The sequence below is a fragment of the Rhyacophila brunnea genome, unplaced genomic scaffold, assembly GCF_057557595.1.
Source record: "Rhyacophila brunnea isolate RB1 unplaced genomic scaffold, BYU_Rbru_1.0 scaffold_11, whole genome shotgun sequence".
NCBI lineage: Eukaryota > Metazoa > Arthropoda > Insecta > Trichoptera > Rhyacophilidae > Rhyacophila > Rhyacophila brunnea.
Window position 1 is genome coordinate 44,687,873 of NW_028232763.1, and position 26,623 is coordinate 44,714,495.

General features: G+C 30.0%; 1 protein-coding gene across 1 annotated transcript in view; it reads right to left on the bottom strand.

The window, feature by feature from the left end:
• The window catches only part of LKRSDH (lysine ketoglutarate reductase/saccharopine dehydrogenase), a 316,693-nt gene that overhangs the window by 51,855 nt on the left and 238,215 nt on the right, over nucleotides 1–26,623 (bottom strand). Inside the window, exons 12-13 of the mRNA XM_085960429.1 lie at nucleotides 21,719–21,789; nucleotides 3,847–3,980 (exon numbers count right to left, since the gene is read on the bottom strand). Of these exons, the coding sequence (XP_085816555.1) occupies nucleotides 3,847–3,980; nucleotides 21,719–21,789 (205 nt within the window). The remainder of the gene's footprint in view (nucleotides 1–3,846; nucleotides 3,981–21,718; nucleotides 21,790–26,623) is intronic.

The window sequence follows — 26,623 nt, forward strand, 5'->3', positions numbered from 1 at the left end:
ACAGACTAACCAGTTGAATTAATTTTAATGAAATAAAATAATAATAATGTTGTAAGCGATCGTAAAGTCTAGTACACACCGGAAACTTTTGTCGCCAACCTCATAAAATTTTACGACTATGTCTCGGAATAGGGTAATAAAATCGAAGGTATTGCTACTTGTTGACGTTGCTCGTTTGTCCACACAGAGAGGCAACGTGTCGCGGCAACGTCATTTTTTCTTGTAAGCCACGGAACGTTCGCCTGATTATTATTATTTATTCGCATTTGTCGCGAGCGCGGGACACCTGCTATACCTACATATCAAAACGCGCTCGATATTTGCGGCTGGGACTCATGCACTCTTTAAAATGTAGGTACCTATTACAGTGAAATAAATATTATAGGTACTTATAGCTCTACCTATATTGCAATCTCAAAGGCGTTGGTGATCTGACACGGCTAACCCAAAATAGGTAGATGTAGGTTAGTACCTACTTCAATTTGGTCGATATAAACCTTAGAGAAAAAAACGACATCTTTGAATATAATATATTACGAATTTTGAAAATTTTAGTTGGAACACTGCTCGCGTGTTATAATAATGATGCAATTAGTGATTTCAATACCGGTACATATTTCATAACCGGTATTCAATTATTTATCGATACCGAAATACCAGTTTCAAAAATCCAATATACCGGTATTTTCGGTATTAAGAAAGCGTAAGTACACGTTTATGTTTTTCGAAAATGAATGTAAGATTATTTTGTCATTACTTACTACTACATACTATATTAAATTTAATGTATAGGACTGGACGACAATGTAGTTAAATAATATTAAAATAAAATCCCTCAATTAATATACTTATATAATTGTCGCGATGAATTAACATATTTCAAAAAAGAAAATATTCATGGTAAATATTTCCAAACGTTGAATTTCAGCAAGGTTTTCTGTACCCGGACTTATGGTATTTGTAAAAATTAGCAGTTCTAAAATATCTATACTAATGATCTATACATTATTACAAAGGTCATCATAATAAAAAAAATGTAGTTAGGTTCTTTATGTTGCTATACAATAGTGTTTTAAATAGATGTTAATAGTTATATTTATTGATAGGTACTTCTTTATTCTATAATATGTTTTGACGAATACCGGTATTCAATAAGAAATTCTGAAATACCGGTATTGATATATTCATTCGGTAATCCCTAGATACAATCACCGCGTGTACACATACAATGTATTGTCAATTCCAACCGCATTGGATATATTTACCCAAGCGTCGTGGTTGGAATTGCGGCACTTGTGATTGGGATGTTTTGGGTCCCATACACACCTTTCTTCTCTGTAATGTTCAATAGCTGTGATAATTTTATCATTGTCCCAATGTGCCATGATTTACCAGTGTGTAGGTATGTAATATGACTAATATGTAATAACAGAACAACAAAAGAACCACCGCCGCTGTTTCACGTGTTCCCTCAATGAAATATATAAAATGAATGACACTACAATAAAATTAAATCCGTCCAAAAAATATAGATACCTACTTTGTGTACCGATATCGATATATTGCCGGTATCAATACTTTCTTTCGATGCCAATATTGATTGATATTCGATTGTTTGGACAAACATCATTTGATAATTTATGATAATTGGTACCGATATTTGCGAGTATTAATTTTTTGACCGCATTGACAGGTACTGTTTCTTTTCTCCAATACTCCAATGTTAATTAGTATTTTGAATTATTATTCGTGCATATTTCAATTATTTTTTACAGTTTCTACGTATGCGTACGTTAAAATGACTTGCGATATTGCATCCATAGATAATATAACCCAATCCTCATTATGACCTCATTATGACCTCAGCTTTTTTGACCAGAGCCTTTTTTTTAAAGGGAGGCGTAGTAATATGAAGTTTGGAAACCACTGCTTTATAATACGTACGCGTTGTTTCTCAGAAATTTTTTTCGAGATTTCGGAGAGTAAAATACTATTTTGATTCTGTAAAAAATGTCACAAAATGCGTAATAAATAACTAATCAAAATAAGTGCTAGACATATGCTCCAATTGATTGGCAATCGCTACCTACACGGAAGAATAAAGAGTAAAAAATACAGAGTCGATATCACTAAATTCCAGTACCTACTCACGTAGCACTTATTATAATCAACTGGTATGTGAATTGTATTAAGAATAATTTTATTATTAATGAATCATTAAGTGTGTTGCTCGCTCTTTTGACAAAATACCGACGCTCCTCGAAACAAGCGTCGACAATTCTCGACATCAACATGTAAGTGAAATACGATTCCTAAAACGATAAAAGTAATTAAAACTCGGGAACTCGAGCGATTATTTTTATGATGAGTGACCTCATTTTGAGATGTCACCACTTGTTGATTTCAGTGAGGACGATGTTGTCAACTCCAACATTTGTCAAATTAGTTCAAAAAACGATTAATGTAATTTATGTTCCAATAAAATATGATAATTATCGTTAAATTTTATGAGGTTGGCGACAAAAGTTTCTGGTGTAGTTCCACTTTAAGACTCATAAGTATTTTGAACATGGGTCTCATACAGTTCGGATCAATTATTGGTAGCGACCAAAAACACTAATTCTTTTCTTTATTAGTCGTGCTTTTGTGTAGCTCTTATAACAAATCATTTGGACAGAAGCATCATTAAAATACATCGAAGTTAGAAGTTAAGATACTAGCCATATCAATAAATACAGATACGTCATTCATGTTCAACTGACTTGAAGCATGCGAGTCTGATGTTGCCCATGAAACAGTCGTTCACCGGGCTTCGTGACTGATTCAGATGGCATGCCTAAAAATTTTTCCTCATTTTCCTCTTTTCATTTCTACCCAGCCAACTTCCTTCATGAAAGTTGTGACAACAGGAGCGAGTCAAACGGTACTCAATGAACGATTTGAAGACAGAAGCAAGCCTGAGCATTCTCTTCTAATGCGTTCGATGTGAATTTTTGTGATTCGTGACTCGACTCTGTAAGAACGAGACATGACATGAAATTAACAAGAAAACTTATTACACCCGTTTTGCATGACTACTACGTACGGTTTCTTCTTACAAAATGATAAATTAATTGCTAAGATCACTCGATAATAAGATTCGAAATTCGTCATGTTTTTTTTTTACAAAAATCAAATGTAATATTATGTACTTAATAAAAATGAACATTTTATAAAGCAATTTTATAATGCAAACAAACGAATGTAACATATAATTAAATAAATTAGTTAGTAGCAGTTTTCACGTAAAATAATAGTAGATACTTTTTATTTATATACGAAACAAGATTCAAATAATATATAGCTGACCACGTTGTATGAAAGTTTAACCTTTTTATTATTTAGCATTACAGCGTATTTCGTTTGGATTTTTAACCCTAACTCATTTCAAACACTAAAAACATTAATGGAGTCAGCATTTCATTTTACAAAATGATAATATAAAATGTAATAAAATCTACAGGATGTTTTTAATTTGATATCTATGTCGATTATAAATATCATTTTTTCTTGGAGTATTAACAATGGATCATTTGAAAAGAATACCTCGTTTTCAGAATGTTGAGATAAATTATGTAAGTATAATTATTATTAACATTCGCATAATATCGTTACATTTTTAAGTCGATTTAAGTCACCGGTGTACAGATTAAATGAAATAAATTATAACCAATCTAGATAAATAATAATATGATTGTATTAAAAAAATATTTAATAAATTCAATGATATTTTATATAAATTAGATAGTAGTTACATAATACTATTCTGAAAATCAATATAAAAATGTTACGAAGTTTACTACTTACCGACTGTAATCGCATAATTCTTTTCTTTGTGCAGATATTCAACTAGTGGTGCTGATACGAAGCCAGCTCCCAGGATTAGGACGTGTTTCTCGTTATCGGATGGGTCTCCTTCCGCTTTTTGACGGGACTTCACACTGTAACAAAATAATAGTGGTGTAATTCAGCAACGTTTGTTAAGTTTGGCAGATAAATATGGTAATTTTTTTAATGAATATACTTTACTTTACCATTTTATAATACACATTAAAGAAGTGACACGCACTTATTTTAACCAATATACACTTCATCAACAGAAAATTTTGCTACCTGATAGTAACAGTAAAAGTGAAAAAAGACGATTATGAGATAAGTATGCCAATCGATTGCTGAAAGCTATACGTATCTACATAATAAAAGACAGATTTTTTTTAAATTGCGTTACCCAGTTTAAACGAAATAATTACAGGATAAAAAGAACTTTTTATATACAACGTTTTTAAATTTTCTGTTGAATCATATAAACTTGACTTGACTAGCTTAAACGATCATAAAATTTTTTACTTGATTGAAATAATACTTAAATGTCATTTTTACATGTCATATTGATTTCCATAGTAACGCACGTATATATTAATAATTTAGTTGCTAGGAGCCCAGACCCCCCCCTAGTAACCAATAATGGTGTCGAAATAACTTTTTATACAAAACAGAATTAACTGAAAATGAATTCAATTCTACTTAAAGATGGCTAAACGTATTAAAATAATGCATTGGCATCGTGTTCAGATATATTCTAAAAGTTTCAAATGTCTAGCCAGTCGGGAAGTTAGTTAAAAATCGATTGCAAGATTTGTACCGGACAAAGAACCACTGGACAAATAAGAATACGAGCTGAGAAAAACGTTGTAAAATACGAATATTGCATTTATTAAAAAATGTCCTGTAACGTCAAATCAACAGTAGGATAACTGAAATAACCCACTGTTCATATTATTATACATCTAATAGTAATATAATCATCTATTATAAACCGCAGAAAATATAAAATAAACACATAGTTAACAATTTGATTTGTATGAAACAAACATGAAAGTTCAATTATCTCGAAACTAGATTTTTTTATGTATCCCACTGTTGCTTTCAGGTAACGATATCCAGCCACTGCGTGCCACTCAGAGATATTACACTTTTTACGTGACTAAAAAAATAGGGTGTTTTACAATGACTTATGGCTCATTTTAATGTGATTTTAGAGTCAAGTTAATCTATTACCTAACTTTAAAAAAAAATCATTTATATTTAATATGATGCCAGCTCTCTGGGGTTAGAATGCGGACAATTTATTGCAGTTATCTCAAAACCCAGATCCCAGACATAATAATAATATGTCTCGCTTGTTGGTTATAAACGTTCTAAACATGTTACAAATAATGAATAAGTACATTACAAACTGTAAAATAATACACAATATGTAAAAATTTTCTGTTTTTTATTAATTATAACAAAAATATGAACGGTAAGCAACCCTTTTTATAATTATTCTGGTAAACTTTTATTCGCAGCAGTCAATGAGTAAAAACGATGGAATAGTATTTCTATTTTTTTATTTCTAAAAGGCTTACCAAAATAAAGCCTGAAAGCCAAAAAATGGACAACAGAGCATCTTGTACGATGCACTGGATTAGTTATTAATAATTAATAAATTTCAATATTTCGACCATACAACCAATTAAAAAAGTTACACATACACCAGAGGATTTTAAAAAATATATTCCTTAAAAAGCAGCAACCAAGTAAAAAATAAAATACGGTTATGTTGTTTTTCCTTGGCGTCCGCGTGATAAATTTTCCGTAAGCCCTTCAAATGTGTGACCCTTCAGATTAAGAATTAAGTTGGCTCACAGAAATCTGTCTGGGAGAGATGTTTTTATTTTCCGCTAACTTTTCGAGTTACGCGAGAAGGCAAAATGTTTTCGTTTTAGAGGAGCACGGAAACTTTCGCGAAACTTAACTGGTAGTTCAAACCTCCCCCAAGCTTTCGAATGCCACTGGAAAGCTCGCTTGTAAGTAAGTAGTTCGCTTTCATACTTGAATATAGAAAATATCGATTGAATATTTTCAATATATCTAAGTTTGAAAATTATTTACGCCCATATGCTTGCCAGATATGATATGAGAGAATATTTTAAGATTACATACTTAATTCAATTTAAATTATTTATCGTCTGAAGTAATTGTCGATAACGCTAATAATTTAATTATATGTATCTTCGTTTTAAAGAGAAACTTACACGGTACATTTTTTTTTTCGGAAAAGTGAATCTGGACTGTGTAACTGAAACTCATTACGTCCAATTTGTAATCAAACAAAAAACACCCACGCTTGATCTGGAATCATCAACTTTTGTAATCAAATGTCATTTAATTTAAAACACAAGTACTTGGCAAGGTGAATAAGGTGGACGAGGTGGGGGAGCGCGGATTGTGTTGATTTCAAGTTGACCGGCCAACCGCGTATATTGCTCGACTCTCACTTGGTTATGTCCAATAAAAAAACATAAATCGCTGGTTGCCACATAAAATGTGTACAACTATCATCGAAGCATCAAAGTGGCCTTAAAGTTATACAAGTAAGTCATGTATGTAACTAATGAGTAACTTTGTGAGTAGGTATGCAGAAAACCTAAATATAAGTGAATATGAAATGAATGAAAGTGATATAGAATATTATATTATATGATTCCGTATATATTTGCCATGCATTTTCGACCACGATATTAAAAATTATAAAAATAGAGAGCAAAACGAAAAAAAACTTCAATCGCGCGTTGTCCTTAGAAGCACATACATTACTATGTTGTGTTAATTAAAAACATCGCGTAACAGTATTTTTTCTCAACATTAATTATCTCGTAATTATGTCCCTCACTGAAATACATAATAATAAGATGTACTTAAATGATTGTGATTACCATTTTAAAATCATTATGGTGCTAAATTCACGTATCCGGAAATTTGTACGTAAATAGTTCAACGTGGAACACTTATTCGTGCGCCGCAGTACGTGAAACATGAGTTCGTGCAACATTTAATCAAATGACGAGTTCTTCGTTGAACATTTCACCGTGGAATACATTTCTCCGTGGAATGCGTATTCTACAACATGTGGCGCTAGTTTGCTGTTCCAATTAGATTCAATACGAATTTTATGAGATGTCTTTATTGGTTTTAAATAACTTAATGTTGAAACTACATACATAATATACCTATACGATGTGATTGTATTTATAATCTACTTACCTAACTATTTTTTAATGTGTGTAACTTGTATTACAATGGTTTTATTACGTATTTTTAAGTGTTTTAATTAGACAATATTGTAAGTTACCGAAATAGCAATATTTTGTTAAATATTATAAATAAATAATATTATATTTATAATTCCCTGTGGAATATATTAGATAGTATTAGTATATTAGTAAGTAATATTGCACTTTAATGGTATAAATTATCAACAGCTATTGGTGGTAATTGGTAAAATATTATATTAGGAGATTATCTTTATTATTAGAATATTATGGTTTCAAATGTTTTATTCAGATTACCATAATCTTACCAAAACATTTGAATAAAAAAATTATGTGAAAAATGTTCTCTTATTGTATTAATATGTATATTTATATTTGTATATAAAACCAGATCAAATGTTTCTTATACACATAAATTTTGCGTGTGGACAATAGACTAGTTGATTTGAAACCTTTATTAAGTAGGCATTATTGAAAATACAAAGATGGCAATACCTACCTACTTTAACTTTTACTATAGATAAATGGTGTTATTTAATTCATTTAGGATATTAATGATTTTTATAGATAAGTACGTAGTAGCGTAAAGACCCAATGGGTTGGGCGAATGGCTAACAAGTGACAACATTCTTTGTAAAAAGTTTATTTATTAATATAATTTCCATTCAATGGAGCCCAATGTATTGCGCTTTGGAGCAAAAATGTTAATTATTTAGCTAGTTCCAGTACAAGCGATTGTTTAATACCTTTCAGACTTGTTAATTGATAATTTTAACAATAATGATGCACTATGGATTTTTTTGTTGTTTTTAATACAAGTAAATAATTTGGACAAGACTAAAAAATAAAAGCAATTTTTGAAAATTTTTAAGTACTATTCAACACATAAAGTACATATTAGACAGTTTTGACATAGGCACTTCTTTTACATGGATCCAGATTTATAATTCCTTGTGTAATATATTGGAATCATGTAAGTATAGATAATTGATGATTTTTATTAGTAATATTATTTAGTGCCAGCTATTTATTGGTGGGAATTAGGAAAACATTATATTAGGTAGGTATATTTATAAGTCATAGTAGTAGTAGTAGTAGTAGTATAGTCAACAACCACGTGATAAAGAATATGTTATTTTCAATATTTACATTATGTATCATAATATGCATTAAAGTTTCTAACATAAATGAAACGCGCATTCAATATTGGCAATATTCGAAGACACTAAACGGCCTTAGTATTTCTTGCGTTGCTGGCTTTATAAATAATGTTATTTAGTTCTTGGCTTTTTAGGCTTGATAAATGGTGTTATTTAGTTCATTTTGAATACTACAATACAAAACTACATATAAATAATATAGGTACCTATATGATATAATTTTATTTATAATATACTTACATACCAAAAGTATATTATAAATACAATTATATCATATAGGTACCTATATTATTTATATATAGTTTTGTATTGTAGTATTCAAAATGAATTAAATAACACCATTTATCTATATAGGTAGGTACATTTATTTATAAACTCCGGATATTAGGTATATTACAGTGGCCAAATGTTTTTTGTGCACACAATAATAATAGAAGAAACCTATACAATAAACTGACATAATTTCTATACAAAATCATTACCATCTGGATACGTCTTTTGTCTTTTTTATGAAATGCATTCTCCAAAATACCACCACCAAAATACAACGGATTTGTAATTGATTTACATATTTCAAAACACTACATTTTAGTTATTGATTTTTTAATTATATTTAGGACATGTTGGTAGGTACTGCGTACTTTATATATAAAGATCAATATTATTCTAAACGAATTAAATAATATCTGCATTTATCTATATACCTCGGTAAAAACATTTATTTTTTAAATTAAAGTAGGTATTGCTATCTTTGTATTTTCAATAATACCTACTTACAATAAGTTTTAATTCAATTAGTCCACTGTCCGCACGCAAAATAATGTGTAGGAGAACATTTGATTCGTTTTTTTATACTTATATTTGAGAGAACATTTTTCATATAATATCTATATTTTTCATTCAAATGATTTAATCAGATTATAATAATCTGATTAAAACATTTGAAACTATTGTGTGTTAATACAGCGTAAAGACCCAATGGGTTGGGCGAATGGCTAACAAGTGACAACCATTATTGGCAAAAAGTTTATTTATTAATATAATTTCCATTCAGTGGAGCCCAATGTGTTTCGCTTTGGAGCAAAAATGTTAATTATTTAACTAGGTACTCGTACCTACTGTATTCTGTTTACTAAGTATTCACACATACATGATGTATAAATAATAATATGTAATGTTTAATACACTTACGTTATAGATTACTTTTGTTACAGTTGCATAATGGTGCATTTTAAATATCTATAGGTCATACCACAGAACTGAGTAATAAGATATGTAAAAGCCAGTCACCATCGACCAAGAATTTGAAGCCAGCAATGCAAGAAATACTAAGCCCGTTTAGTGTCTTCGAATATTGCCAATATTGAATGCGCGTTTCGTTTATGTTAGAAACTTTAATGCATATTATGATACATAATGTAAATATTGAAAATAACATATTCTTTATCACGTGGTTGTTGACTATACTACTACTACTACTATGACTTATAAATATACCTACCTAATATAATGTTTTCCTAATTCCCACCAATAAATAGCTGGCACTACATAATATTACTAATAAAAATCATCAATTATCTATACTTACATGATTCCAATATATTACACAAGGAATTATAAATCTGGATCTATGTAAAAGAAGTGCCTATGTCAAAATTGTCTAATATATACTAAGTTAAGTGTTGAAAAGTTCTTAAAAATTTTCAAAAATTGCTTTATTTTTTAGTCTTGTCCAAATTATTTACTTGTATTAAAAACAACAAAAAAATCCATAGTGCATCATTATTGTTAAAATTATCAATTAACAAGTCTGAAAGGTATTAAACAATCGCTTGTACTGGAACTAGCTAAATAATTAACATTTTTGCTCCAAAGCGCAATACATTGGGCTCCATTGAATGGAAATTATATTAATAAATAAACCAAAGAATGTTGTCACTTGTTAGCCATTCGCCCAACCCATTGGGTCTTTACGCTACTACGTACTTATCTATAAAAATCATTAATGTCCTAAATGAATTAAATAACAGCATTTATCTATAGTAAAAGTTAAAGTAGGTAGGTATTGCCATCTTTGTATTTTCAATAATGCCTACTTAATAAAGGTTTCAAATCAACTAGTCCATTGTCTACACGCAAAATTTATGTGTATAAGAAACATTTGATCTGGTTTTATATACAAATATAAATATACATATTAATACAATAAGAGAACATTTTTCACATAATTTTTTTATTCAAATGTTTTGGTAAGATTATGGTAATCTGAATAAAACATTTGAAACCATAATATTCTAATAATAAAGATAATCTCCTAATATAATATTTTACCAATTACCACCAATAGCTGTTGATAATTTATACCATTAAAGTGCCATATTACTTACTAATATACTTATACTAGCTAATACTATCTAATATATTCCACAGGGAATTATAAATATAATATTATTTATTTATAATATTTAACAAAATATTGCTATTTCGGTAACTTACAATATTAATGTCTAAATAAAACACTTAAAAATACGTAATAAAACCATTGTAATATAATTAACACAAATTAAAAAATAGGTAGGTAAGTAGATTATAAATACAATCACATCGTATAGGTATATTATTTATGTCGTTTCAACATTAAATTATTTAAAACCAATAAAGACATCTCATAAAATTCGTATTGAATCTAATTGGAACAACAAACTAGCTCCACATGTTGTAGAATACGCATTCCACGGTGAAATGTTCAACGAAGAACTCGTCATTTGAATAAATGTTGCACGAACTCATGTTTCACGTACTGCGGCACACGAATAAGTATTCCACGAAGAACTGCAAACGTACAACCTACATGTAACCCTAAATTCAATGGTCTCTACGCAGGTAAATATTATATAACTTGGAAAAGACTTAGAAGACAGGTATACTTATTAGAAAATATCGGGATAAATGATTCGCAAACCAAGTAAATCTTGTGTGTTTTAATCTTAATATCCCTCAATTTTTTTGTAGGATTTTCCTAATTGGTACCTATGCTTTTCCAAAAATTCTAAATTCATACAAAACAGAAAAAAAATTATAAATCTCACTTATGAATCAAAATTTGTAATGTTACATCGATTTGAATTGCATAGATGTTAACCTTGTTTAGTCAAGTCTTAAACATCATCAGTTTTCAATGTATTATGTTGTAGTTAATTATGTGCTCAATAAATTTTATAAAGCTCTCGTTCTAAGCTTCACATTTTTAATAAAAATAATTCTAGTTACCTACTCAAATCTTAATTGGACCTATACTGTATTGAATAAAAAAGGTTTAAATCAATGATGTTTGTAAAATAATCTGATTAGGTAATTAGGAATACGGAAAAACTTACTCGCCACTAGTCTGAAAATATATACTTAACCATACAATAGAATATAGAATAATAATAATTTGATAATATATTTTCTACATATTATCTAAATTTCCTTTACGTTAAGGGGGGACATGCTCGTCGAAGGTCAAAATTGAGTTTTTATTGTATTTTCAAACCATGATCCTGGACACTCCTTAAACGTTGTAGATAATCTATTTATATAATTTTGAAGCCTTATTATCCTTTATAGTTATTTTAAACATTTGATGACTGCATAAAATATTTTTGTTACATAAAATAGTATTCTTTTAAACCTCTCGCTCTAATGTTTTAGAATATAGTCATATTTCGGTACATAACTGTGCAGTGGTGTTACGATTTTTTACATTTATTAATTTTTAAACGCATTTATAAAACCATTAGTATAATTTATTATGAGATAATTTTTGTAAAATATTCACGATAAAAAATTATATTGATAATCTCTGTGATCCCAAATTTGACAAGAATTAGGCATTTTATTATTCAAAAAATCGGCAAGATTAACACATTTGAAGATGATTTTAAAGATATTTATTATAAGCTATGTCTTTGACCATTCAAGTGTGATAAACATCTTATGAATAATGATTGCTTTATAATAAAAATTGACCTAAGAATAAGGTAGTGTTTTTTTGAAATACGCCATTTCTTTTGGCATTCCCCAGTGGTTAAGCTACAACATACGGCCATAGCCATAAATTGACAAACGATAATTAAAGTAGGGAGTAAAATTATGTTAAAGCGCGTGTTTGAACATGTACCTAATTGAATTTTTAAAAAAAAAATTTTAAACGGTACATGTTCAAACACGCGCGTTAACATCATTTTACTCCCTATTTCAATTATAGTTTGTCAATTTATGGCTACGGCCGTATGTTGTAGCTTAACCACTGGGGAAGGCCACAAGAAATGGCGTATTTCAAAAAAACACTACCTTATTCTTAGGTCAATAATTATTATAAAGCAATCATTATTCATAAGATGTTTATCACACTTGAATGGTCAAAGACATAGCTTATAATAAGTATCTTTAGAATCATCTTCAAATGTGTTAATCTTGCCGATTTTTTGAATAATAAAATGCCTAATTCTTGTCAAATTTGGGATCACAGAGATTATCAATTTTTTTTTTATCGTGAATATTTTCCAAAAATTATCTCGTAATAAATTATACTAATGGTTTTATAAATGCGTTTAAAAATTAATAAATGTAAAAAATCGTAATACCACTGCACAGTTATGTACCGAAATATGACTATATTCTAAAACATTAGAGCGAGAGGTTTAAAAGAATACTATTTTATGTAACAAAAATACTTTATGCAGTCATCAAATGTTTAAAATAACTATAAAGGATAATAAGGCTTCAAAATTATATAAATAGATTATCTACAACGTTTAAGGAGTGTCCAGGATCATGGTTTGAAAATACGATAAAAACTCAATTTTGACCTACGACGAGCACGTGGGCCGTTAAATAAAATATATTTTGCATTATATATGTGAACACATTAATTAAAGTCTTTGTAGAAAATGTAAGGTCTGTGTTCTCTTTAAATTAATGATGTTTGCAATAATTATTGTAACATACTGAAAGGGCATGTATTATGCCAAGTAATATAATGGAAACCGGTTATCAGATCACGCTGAAACTCCATAATGGCAATCCTTTGAAGGCTTCGCGGCATATACATTATCACGCGGAAGATCAGGAGTGGGTCGCCAGAATCTGGTGGATGGTGAACTTTTGTTCGCCGCAGAAACAAAGTCGATTTATCACAGAGATCATCTCCTGGCTGACACACATAATCCCTTTCCTAACAACCCTTCACTTCATCCGCCTTACGGTCGCCTTTGCTTTGCTCACGGAAACTAATGATGAGGAGAAACGCCATAACGACCCAAATAACAACAGCCGAAAAACGACTCTACAATCAGGGTGGAGGTAGGGAAAACTTTACACTGGTGGTAAAAAGTATTATTAATTCTTTTTTTATCACAATATGTTTCACTACCTAAAAACCATTATATATAATAATATGGATATCATGGAAAATATGATTCAATTACAAACTCTAACCAATAAAAGATTCAATATATTAGTTAACAAAAAAAGATACAGTTAAAATTAAATTGACTACATATTACCAACACGGATATCTTATGACGTAGTAGCCTATATTCTAAATTTTAGTACCAATTTATTTAAAATCGATCAATCTTAGATAAATAATCGTTATGTGTATTTATTATATCACAAGAAATTACGAGACGTCATCATAATGACAAAATAATTGAGCCGTTTAAGTGAAAGCCTTTTAAACATACCTACTCTATTGTTTATTTTCAACCCCCCTCAAAGAGAATCTTACGAAAATTTATCTAATTTTAATGTACGCCAATGATTAGTCTAGATTAAATACGTAATCATCATAGAATCATTAATGAAAATTGTCTTCTCTCTGCAGATATAAGATGATGTGGAAAATCATCATCATTCGTGACGCAACAGGACAAGAGTGTATCCTAGTAAAAATATGTCATTATCATTTTGTATTGTTTCTCTATTGAAACATTTAATTTGGTTATACATACCTTTATCTAAATTTTCTACATCGATAATATTAGAGGTTGTCGTAATCCAATGCGTTGGCCACTTACTGGGTTTCCATATCGACGGTACCGAGTTTGTATTTACGGTAAGGTCACAATTCACAATATATAATTTTTCCAAACCTGGGTATTTCTGTAATTATGCATCATGGCTTGTTTTAATAATAAAAAACAAACGTACAAACCATAAGTGTAAATTCGTTCTTGCGTTTGACTAAAACATTGTGCTATTTTTTCTATGTATAATAATTGATAGAGATTGTGGATGAAATGGGTAAGGAAAATGGTTAACAAAGTAGCAACCATTTATAATTATTACATCATTATGTACTATCTTTAAAGGATCATAATATAGGATGAACAGAGGGAAGATTGTATTAACAGATTTTTATTTTTACGAGAATGAGTATTAGCAACTTGCTTAACATATTAAATACATACAATAGTCCAAACAAAGATATTAAAACACGATACTATATCCCGATAATATCAATAAGTCTGTTAAAATACCCTATTAATTCATGCCTATAATATGTGGCATGGAAAAGGAAACGGAAAAAAGTATAAAACAACTGGAGTTTTTGAAATTTCCGTATTCAGTTATATTTTCCGTGAAGTTTTAATAAAACAGTAACGCGCCTGAATTTCCACTCGTAATTTCCCCAGCCTGTGTAACTAGGTACTCGGGGAACATTTGATTAATTGAGTGAGTCTCAAATTCAAAAAGCCATTTAAAATGGTAAAAAGGAGTTCATATTTTAACAATTATTTCATGACGCATTAATAATAATGACACGACACAACAAAGCTACAAAATCTTCTTGTTTCATTAACATGATTACGTTTCGAAACGAACGTTAAAATTTAAAATACAGACGAGCTTGTATTAAATTTGTAGAAACTTTATTTTATACCACTTATAAATTTACTGGCTAAAGCTCCCGGCTTTGCCCAAAGTCGTTTTGTTTGTGGTTACAGATATATTTTCAATCATGATAACGGATTCATTAAATATGTCAAAGGAAAATGTGGAATTCAATGTAAGGTTGACCCTGATTTATTCTCCAACAATAACCTCACTTTGGCTTGATTTATTAACTAGCAAATATTACCAGGTAGCAGTACCACCTGTCAGCATTCTCATATTACATGTTCTGTCTTACTGTCTTTGTTCTAGTGTTTCAGACTCAATTATTTAGCATCAGCCTGGTGGAATCTTTGTAGAACCTCCTGACTTTGCCATCGCTGAACTAGTACATTTGTCAAAAAGCTACACTTAGCATATAGTTCTAATACAGTTCTCATCCATATGTTTTTATATTTTTAAATTAATTGCCTAATGGTACAGTAAGTTACAGTAGCCTATCTCAATTATAATCGCTCTTAAAGCTTTTGGATAACACACTAACTTCTCGATACTTGATATGCAATTACCACACTATCAGCATCTGTCAAACTATTATGAGAGTAGGTATCATTTGTTTTCTTTCATGACCCGACTAAAATAAATAATTCCTCCGGTCTTTCAAATTTAGAATTTGTGATTTTAGATATCAACGCATTAGACATTGACCCACTTGCGGACTGATTTCCTAACCAAGAGAATATTCTGTGCCCCTCACATTCCCTGAATTTTGAGCTATGAGTTAATCATATTTCTCCTTCCACATAATATTTTTCAAGTGTGCCGCAGTTCAGAGCTTGATAGTAACTATTAAAACACTCGGCTTAAAACCCTCTTAATTAGAAATATAATTGGCCTAGAACTAGTAATACGCCAATACAGATACTACTCAAAAGCCTCCAATTTTCTGTCGGTCCGGTCTAGTTGGCAATTTTTATGTACAAAATAATTAGCAGTTCAAAAAGGGTATAATTTTTGAAATATATAGAAGGACAATTATTGTTTCGCAACTAATAAATACGTAAGTCACAACCGAAACATAATCAGATACGAGATTTGGTCGTCACTTAAATATCTTTAGTTAGGTACCTACATTAATTTATTGGTAAGACAAAATATTTACGATAGCCCAACATGTTGATTTTCAAATAAAGTAATACAACATGAATTACAGAGAATAGATAAGAAGACAACTATTGTCGTATAAAAACTACTTGTCCACGTGTTAAAACTGTTAACTAATAAGCCCCTCCTGTGCAGTTAATCGCACTTTCAAATCAGGAAAGCCCCCAAACTTATCTATTAATCTATTAACTTAACGTGGTATACAAATCCACCAATTTACTTAATGTGATGCTTATTGTAATAAAAAATATATCTAAAACGATCAGGACTGATGTTAAAATTATTATTAGTAAACTTTTAGTTTATTGCGAAGATGAAAATGAGTCGCATCAAAGAGCCAATACATTATTTAAACACGCGTTGCCGCCATGACTGGTACGTCACTGAGAAGTCTTATATAGTATGCGACTACAGCGACTTCCTGTTATCGACGAGATCTGGTTATCGGACAGTAGCTGCCGACGTTTTTCTTTAATTTCGTATTTTATTACTTAGGTACTTTTATACAGCTATAACAATAACAGAAATAAATACTATAATAATACTATAATAAAATTGTGTGACCATTCATACTTCAAATGAAATATTATCTGTGTTAATGTAAATAAAATTAATATAGATAAATATTTCTCATTACCGTCGTGATTGTCTAGATGATTTATCATCATTATGAATAAAATCTTTTTGAGCGGAAAAAATATTCCTTTGAAAGATACAATCAATGTTTGTTTTGAAAAATATAATTGAATTTGACAGAAGTGAAAATAGAAAGTCATTGTGCCAGACCGTTTATTTTATTATTCTCCTCTTTTCGTTTGCTATGCTTATCTTTATTTATCCAAGCAAATGACAATTTACTAATTAACCCATTATACTCGTATACGAAAAAATGAGAAGTATGATGAACAAGGACGTTTTATTTTCAAAAGCGAGCACGATGTTTTAATATAATTTGTATTGACTTCCACTTCCCTTGAACTCTGCAAGTATATCATATTTATATATAATACAGTAGCAAAGGGTGAAGGTAGACTGTTAAGATCCGCCATAAATAGTGCACATTAAACTTTGTTAGTCATACGTATTTGTATCTATTCAGCGAAGACTATAATTGGCAGATGATTTGGTTAGTTTAAAAAAATATATTAAACCCTGCCTAAACCAAACATTAATGGTTTTGGTATACTTTGGGTGAAACGACAAAATTGTGCTCACTTTTTCATTCATACTTATTTGTTTTCGTTGGATTAAGAATATATATTACACATATTGTTAGTTCATTTTTTTTTTGATAAAAAATAATATTCCATCTATAAAATATCCATAGTTATGTATGATTTAATTGCATCATTTTAGTTATTTTATAGATGGACGAGTATTTGTTGACTATTATTTATTATGGCTTGGTCTCGCAGGGTTTAATTGAATTTTAAAATATCAACTCCATCTGTACAAGTACTCATGACTGACAAGTTTAATGTGCACTATTTATGACGGATCTTAAAAGCCTACATCCGCACTTCGCCACTGATATTTATATGTGTGTGTGTATAACATCATCAGTCTAAGTCGATCCATTGCCAGATGAATACCTCATCTAGCTCCAGTCACTATTTTCGACTCAAAGTTCGTACATCCACCAAACTTTACGAGTTCTATACAGCTGGTTTTAAGGCATCCCTGTGGTAATTTATTGCTCCTTGGGTACTACTGTACATTGGCATTTATCCGGTGCTTATATTATTTATCCGTTTAATTGGGCCAACGTTTAATTAGAATAGCCACTTATTTCGGCCAAACCTCAATTAACTAACAGTAATTTACATCGCTCCGCTTAATTGGGACAGTAAATGCACTGAACAGTCTAAAAATATCTAAGTGTTTATTGAATTTTTGTGCAAGTGACATTTGCAATGCTGATGAAATCAGCCTTCATCATCGTGCAAATGAAGACAATACGGACACTTACAAGTTCTTGTTGTTAAATTTAATATCAGGAATTTTCGACAATAAATAAAATTTTACAATGTTACGATTAGGGAATCCAATCCCGAGCCAAAATTCTGATCCCGGGATTTTGGGATTACAAGTTGACAATCCCGGGATCCCGGGAGTGGTCCCGGGATTGGCATTTTTTTCCATTGTTAATATAAAAAAATTATATTTACAAATAACATTAAGAAAATTGGTCAAAAATAAATCTAGTATAATTTATACTATTTAAGACATTTATTTTTAATATTGTATACGTTCAATCTTGGAAATACACAAGTTTAATGGAGTAAATAATATTGTTATATAAATAATAATTTGAATTTAATATGAGATTGCTGTTTCTGATAGTAAAGACATAATGCATGGATTAGAGGGATTTAAAATAATAAAGCAAATAATCATGGTGTACTTATGGCCTTTCCGCTTCATAAATCTAATTAGTCAGCCAAATATGAAACTGCCGTAAAACGTATGATATCATGGCGGAATTACTTTTTTAAAAGTGTGAAGCATTGTTTTTTTCCAATCTTTCTCATTTTTAATCATTTATGTGAAAAAATAAAATGAATCGGTGACCTAAACATGGGTATAAATCAAACTTCATTCAAACTCAGTTTATTTATAATGTAGTAATTCTTTATTAAAAGTATTTTTTTTGTTATATTTTCGTTCTTATTTTATTTTCCATAAAAATTGATAAAACAAATCAATCCCGAAATCCCGGGATTATGTTTATCAATCCCGGGATTCATAGGTATCGAAAATAACTCGGGATCCCGGGATACCGGGATTGGAATCCCTAGTTACGATGAAATTAAAGATTGTGAACACTCGTGTAGCATTTTCGCACAATTAAATTGTCTTTTCTACTTATTATTTGTTCGCCTATTCTTTTATTTTGGAATTTATTATTCACCTGGCTATTATAATAGAAATAAATCAATTTTTATTATTATTTGAAAAAAAATATTCATTGTGTAATTTTATGTGGGGCAGACGCCTAATTGAGCCAAATTTCATATTCCCGATTTGACCCAATTAAGCGGAATCGACTTTTTATATATTATATATGTTTTTGCATAATACATTACGTGTTCCCAGAGAATTAATGTAACTGTTTATTCACACCTGTCTATTGTTTGAAGACGATTTTTTAGGCAACACAATTTCTTCGGCTTTTTTGACTGACGACTTCGATTTCTACTTAATATAATATTATGTTTCTGAGGTCTACATACAGACCACGTTTTTTTGGAATGCCACAGATGTAGGTTTCAATTCTGGATTGGTAAAAATATTTCTTGTAATAACATTTTGTTTTATTTTTATGTCATATTGCTACAGTTAATTCTAAGAAATACCTGATTTCATCGATATCACCTGTACATATTCTATATACCTATCTTGATATGTAATATAAGATAATAATTAATAATCAAATATATTTATCTACATGATTCCTAATCTATCAAAAAAATAGTAAATATATGAACATATTTTTTGTCGACATTGATGTAATGGGCAAAGATAACATACTCAACTATGACGATGGCGTAATAACGATCTGTTTCGTTTTGATATAACTTCTTCTGAGATCATAATCATACCTAATGTTTCAATATTCAATTCTAACAATGACATATCTTACTATATACATTTTAACTTCTGATTTATTAGTACCTATTCCTAAAGTACCTAAAGTGAGTTTTTTAAAAGTCGTTTATATTTTTCTTTACCTATATAATTATGTATTATGTTATGGCCTGAAGCGCGCTGTATCTAAAAATTGATAAAGATTGGCATATGATGGAAAACTATTGTGATATTATGTATAACATTAAATTTAGAATGTATTAAAATGCTACAATTTTATATGACATTTTTAGTCGACACTGATGCATAGAATAAAGCAAACACCCTCATCATGGCGCATTTTAAATTTATTTTTAAAATTAAAAATATATCTTTAATTCACGTTTGAGTTATCCTGAGATCGTAAAATCAATCGTACCTACCGGTTCAATGAGCAAATGATGTATATTAACGTAAAAACAGCGGAGAAACCTGCGTAAAAAACCTTCTGTTATTAGCCAAGCTTATAAAAACGCCCCGCAAAGAATTGAGAATCCGCTAGTGCCTATCTGAGAACTATTTCTGACAATGTGATTTTCTGTGAATGGCCGTGGTTTTTTTAATTTTATTTTCAAATATCGATAAATCCGTATTCGAATATTTTGTGGTAAACGATGCTTTTGTGTTTGACTAAAGAATTAGTTTTTCTATAGTATTCTATTTTCACATTAAAAATGTATGAAAATAAAATAATTATTAACAGACTGTTAACCGATTATTGCGATATAATACAAGCAAAATAAAACTTGGCATATCGACATTTGACTATAATATTTTTATATATTCTGTAGATCAATACAGATAATGGAAAATTACACATAGAATAGGTACATATTTTTTGTTACATTTTCATCATAATATTATAGACCAAACTATTTTTGGAAATATATTTCACATACGAAAAAAACTACTACAATTTAGATACAATAATAGTTTTGTTTATAATCACACGCGTGCACCTTATAATATTAAATAAAATATCATACAACATGATTGAGTCCATAAAAATACATTGTGTTAATAAAACTGTTTACTGACCACTATCAATTCATGACTAGCCATATGATAGCACAATCAATTTATCAAAACATTCATACTATCATTTTACTCGTAACAGCTGTGCTATAAATCATTTACGATTGATTTAATAATAATAAACAACATATTATGTATTATTAAGTATTATTTTTATATTTATGTATCAATACTTTTTTATTTATACATTAGGTATTATATGTGGTTATTAAATTGCAATTTCTAATATAAAAATTAATCATTCTAACATTATTTTTCAAAATGGATGACGTTTTCTTATACTTATACTTTCGTATTTGGTTTTGTTAGATTACTAATCGTTACTATAATAACTAAGTAGGTATTTAAGAAAAACATAATAATATAGTATAATTTAATAAATTGTAGCTTGCGTTGACTGAAACCTAACCTAAAAATGAATAACAACGAATTCATTGGTATTGTTTGAATAATTTATTTTAATGTAAACACTATTCACATGATAATTATTACTATCTTCATAAATGATCCGTTGTGCAAACTATATTACACTTTGAATGTGCAAATATAGGTACGTCATTAATTTCATACTTTACAATATATAATAATTGACTGAATTTAGAAGATTCGTGTGGTTATTACCTGCCAACTTTCAATAATTGTTTCATAGTAATCATAAACACCATTTGACAGATGCGAAACGAATGGCGGACAAAGACAAAATGAAAATTTTCCACTGACCTATTCGCGTTCCGCATATCGTTGATGTACTCGAACGCCGGAGTCAGTCTGCCGTTACTCGCTATTATTGCCTGTAACAAAAAATAAATATAACATGAACACTTAATTGCAATACGCAGGGAAATGGCTTCGCGGCGTATGGCAATGTTTTCAAACTGTAATTATACTTTATTGCATTTTTTTTAGTACAAACGACCATATTACAGCTATAAATACTATCAAAGAAGCTTTATCGGTACGCTGTTATTAAAATGACATAAAAAACTAAATTATAGTGTTATAGACCAGAGCTACTTTACTATTTTTGCGTTACAGTACACTATTTAAAATTTACAATTTTTGCGACAGACCATAATATTATAATTGTAATAGGTATTTCTCACACGCCGACCTAACATTTCCTCAAATGTTTTAAATATACAAATTTTGAGTAAATTTTTCTTTTAAAAAGTAATAGTAGATATGCGATTACAGCTTAACAAAATATAATTTTCTCTTAATATAAAATAAAAACAAAATTATTTGAGAATGTAACATTCTTTTATTTATTGGACATAGGTACCTTACTTAATGAATTTGAGTAAGCACAACTTTTTTACGTATATGTTGATGCTTGAAAGAGTCACTTTTAATGTGATATAAATAATTTTAAAGATCTTCTTTTTTTTAATTCTTGATAATTATCAACGTCTGACCACCGATTATTACGTATGCAACGTTAATCCCCGTTTGCACGTTCATGAATTTACTGCTAACAGTACGTATTATCGCAGCCATAACAATAAAATGCATGCGTCAACATATATTAGCATGCATATTGAAAATTGCTTGCAGGTTCGGAAGCTTCTGAATTTTCTCGCGACAGTTGGGATTTGTTCTATATTTACGCCTGCGCAGTAGAACGATAGTGGCAAACCTGCCAGTAAAAAAACTAACTGCACCGAGCAGACTTATTTTGAGGTTAACCGATTTTTATGACCTGTCAAATAGTACGATAAAATGATAACATCGCGTCTCGCCTACTCTTGAAGAATGAGATCGGAGAGACAGTCAGCACTTTTACGTGTAAACAGTAAATTATTATCGTGATAATTTAAAATACACACTAATGCACGCACGCACTATCCATGCACGTGTACAGGCGCTAATATATTCCGGTACACTCGCCAATTCCTCGCGGCATACCGCTTGAGAAGCGCTGTCATAGGTAATCAATGATTTGTTTCGCGAATACTGTATGCATATCTATGAAGCCTGGTTATTACTCTTTCCATTGCAATGAATATATATATATATATACCTACTAGAATTGGTTATTGATTGGGTTTTACTTATGGCGTACAAAAAAAGATTATTCACATACTGTTTTTAATGAATATTAAATACACTGTTTTCAAATAAAATAATTATAAAACACTCGTGGATATATTGACATTAATTATTTTAATTATTCAACAATAGTTTACGTCTGAAAGATTTACAGGTGATGATAACTCGACGTCGGTTTTTACTAGAAGAAAAAAATATGAGATTTGTCACAGATACAGAGTACTGTTTTATCAACTGCATATTGTATCAGTACGTTTAATTTTTAGTTAATTATCTCGTGTTTCTTATTATGCAATAAACATACACTTAAAATGATGAATAAGAACGGTTCATGGATAGAATCTATAAAAAAAACTCTACATATTGTCAAGGAGAGGAAAGCGTATGTGACAAAAGATAGAAGAAATATTATCATAAAAATAATATCACACAATTTAGGTACCTACGTAGTATGCTCCCCTTTTAATATGACATAGATTTTATAAAATATATAACTCAAGTAATTATACTCATACAATCAAGTATGGTCAGAAATGAAATAGTTAAGACGTCTTTATATTAACACTGTTTCAGTCCCAGTGGTCAGATGTGATTGGTTTGAGGCAGTGGCTTTGAACTGGAAGACACAGTTCCGCAGTAAACCGCATTCAGTGGAAACTAGCAAATTCAACGTGGGCAGTTATTACTAAAAGCAATTACTTTAGTTCCTCAGAACCGAACCTAATAAAATTATCGTTGCTCAAAACAACACTGAAAATGCACTGCTATTTTATCTGCTCTATCTGTCATAAATACCACACATGAACTCCTACCTAATATTATCATTTTTTTTCTTGTGAAACCATGTTACTTATAATACTATAGTATTATGCAATACTGGTGCATGTAAGAGTGTCAATATTTTTGTTTGAGATACGTTTGATCACATATAAGTAAAGAAAATAGACTATTTTTTTTTACAAAAATTACCTAACATCTTGTACTATGGGGTTTTTTAAAAGTTGCTGCATAGTAAAATATATTTTGTATCTTATTTCGTATATTAGATTAAATGTATTCCATATAATTAAATGCGTGTATATTCCATCAGGATATTGCAGCCGCTATTTTTTTTCATGATATCTTTATAAATCAAATAATTTTACGTAGAATCACCAGACCTAACTAATCCGGACTATTTTCTAATGGGAAAACTACGAAAAAAATACGTACATAGTATTGAAGAATTAATGACAGTAAGCACACCCACAATACCAAAAACGATTTCACGGAATAACTCTTGTAGAATCTCTTCGACGATATGAAGATGCACATTCAAAAATATGCTTTCAACACCTGCTGCTGCCGGAAATACTAAAAGATGTTTAAACATTACAAGAAAATGTTATTATATTGGAAATTCATCATTGACAATGACGTCTGAGTATAAATGAAAATGAAGCTGAAAAAAGTACTAATGACTAAATTACCTGTGAATTTTTTTCATTGTACATTTGTTTCATTTACAAGCTATACTTTTTACATACATTGAACTATCATTATTTAGATAAGCACATAAGTACAGGTATGTAGGTATAAGTAGGGATTGCAATACAGAATGATACGAATACCGGTATTTCCTATTGAATACCGGTATTCGTAAAATAATTGTAGAAAACAGAAACATCTACCAATAAATATGATATATGTAAAAATCTCTTTAAAATATTAAGATTCGTCATTTTTGGTCACCATCCACGATGAAGGGCCACGGAAGTACACTAAACATCGTGTAACACGACAAAAAATTAAATTCCTATTTTTATCTTAACTAATAAATTTTATTTCCACTGTCAATATCGAATACCTACTGTTACACCCCCGAATGGTCCCCATTTGGGGATCTCTCTGTGAATCTGGAGAGGCCCAAATCGATACCAAATCGACAAATAGTAAGGGTTGATTATGAAAATAAATAAATAATTAAACTGTATTATAATGTAATTTAACAAGAATGGCAACACACCATTTTTGCGCATTGCTTTCTGCGCCGGATCTTGGCGCGCATGGGCAGAAGAGAGGAGGAAGGATTTTGATAGTAAAATAAAAACCACGTTTATTCAAGCTCCGCATATAAAAGAAATTGTAACTGTATAAAAATGTAACCATTAGATAATATTAAACGTAAATACATCTCGCCGTTTCCAACACAATTCCGGTGTGTTATTTGTTCACCTCCAAGTCCCGAATCCAGACGAAAAACCACAAAGAATAAAAGTGACAGCGTGCTTTTCAAAAATGGAGGGAGATAACACTACATATATTATGTACCTATTGTCTGATTTTTGAAACTGGTATTTCTGAATCGAAAATACTGGGATACCGATATTTCAATCCCTAGGTACAAGCCAGTATTTCATACAAAGAATACTGCTTACTTTGTGATTATTTTTTTATTATTTTTCAACCGTACTTAAAATCAATAGTAAGTACTGAAGTCGTACCTAATAAAATAAAATGATATGATGTCTTGTAAATCCTACCTTATTACGTATATTATTAAAAACCAAATAATATTGAATTTGATTATTGAGCTAAATCTATACTGAAACATTAACATCATTTTAAATAGAAAGACAATAATTATTATTCGTATTATCCAACCTACGCAGAGAAACCTATAATTACTACATAAATCAGTTTTCACAGCAGAATAATTGATTCCAAGAAAATTCGTACATTGCTTTCATTCCATAATTATATCAGTCATAAATGAAATTACAGGAAACTGTTTGGTCGTACACATTATTTATACGAAACTTTAAGTAGATTACATGTAGACTAGCGTTTCCCAATTATATTTAGTCACAGAACCCTTTAAGTTTTTCACAACACAGGAAAACATGCAAGTGATATATTTTCTGGTTTACCGTAAAATACATTTAAATCGAAATATTTACCTACTATTAGCATCTTTTTGCAAATTTTTGTTCTAGTTCAATTTTATTGTTGGTAATAATTATTTTGTATTCAAAGGTTGCATTCACATTTCACTAAGACCGGTCCCATATAAAAACTTGTCCCGACTGCAGCACGTTGACTGACAATACTGTGCTTTTGTTGACATTCACAAAATACGTGAATCTTAATACACTCTACCGCATATAGTATCAGTGGGACATTTTTTCTTGTCGCTTGTAACAAATTTCAATCGACATAGGGCGCAAGTATAATGGCAAAATGTTACATCGGCGCATGTGCAATAGCTGCTTTTTTATTCGTTTCGGCTAGCCGCGTGATGTCACCGTCGTGACAGGGGCGTTACTGTGCATACATAAGAGAGTTACTACAATGCGTCTGGCTTAAATTGATGGCCATAATATTCCAGTCGAGACGTTTGTCGCGTTAATCGCCCGAAAAGGACAACTGTTATCACGAGTAACATCCACCAGATTTTTTAAACCCATAACAGAAAACCTGACTGAACGGAAAAATTTTGTACTCAGTTAATATGTTTTTTGTTCAAGGATTGCATAAATACTCATACAAATTGCGAAGATGTTCTGCGATTTTCATGCGAATATCGTCTTCAAGTAC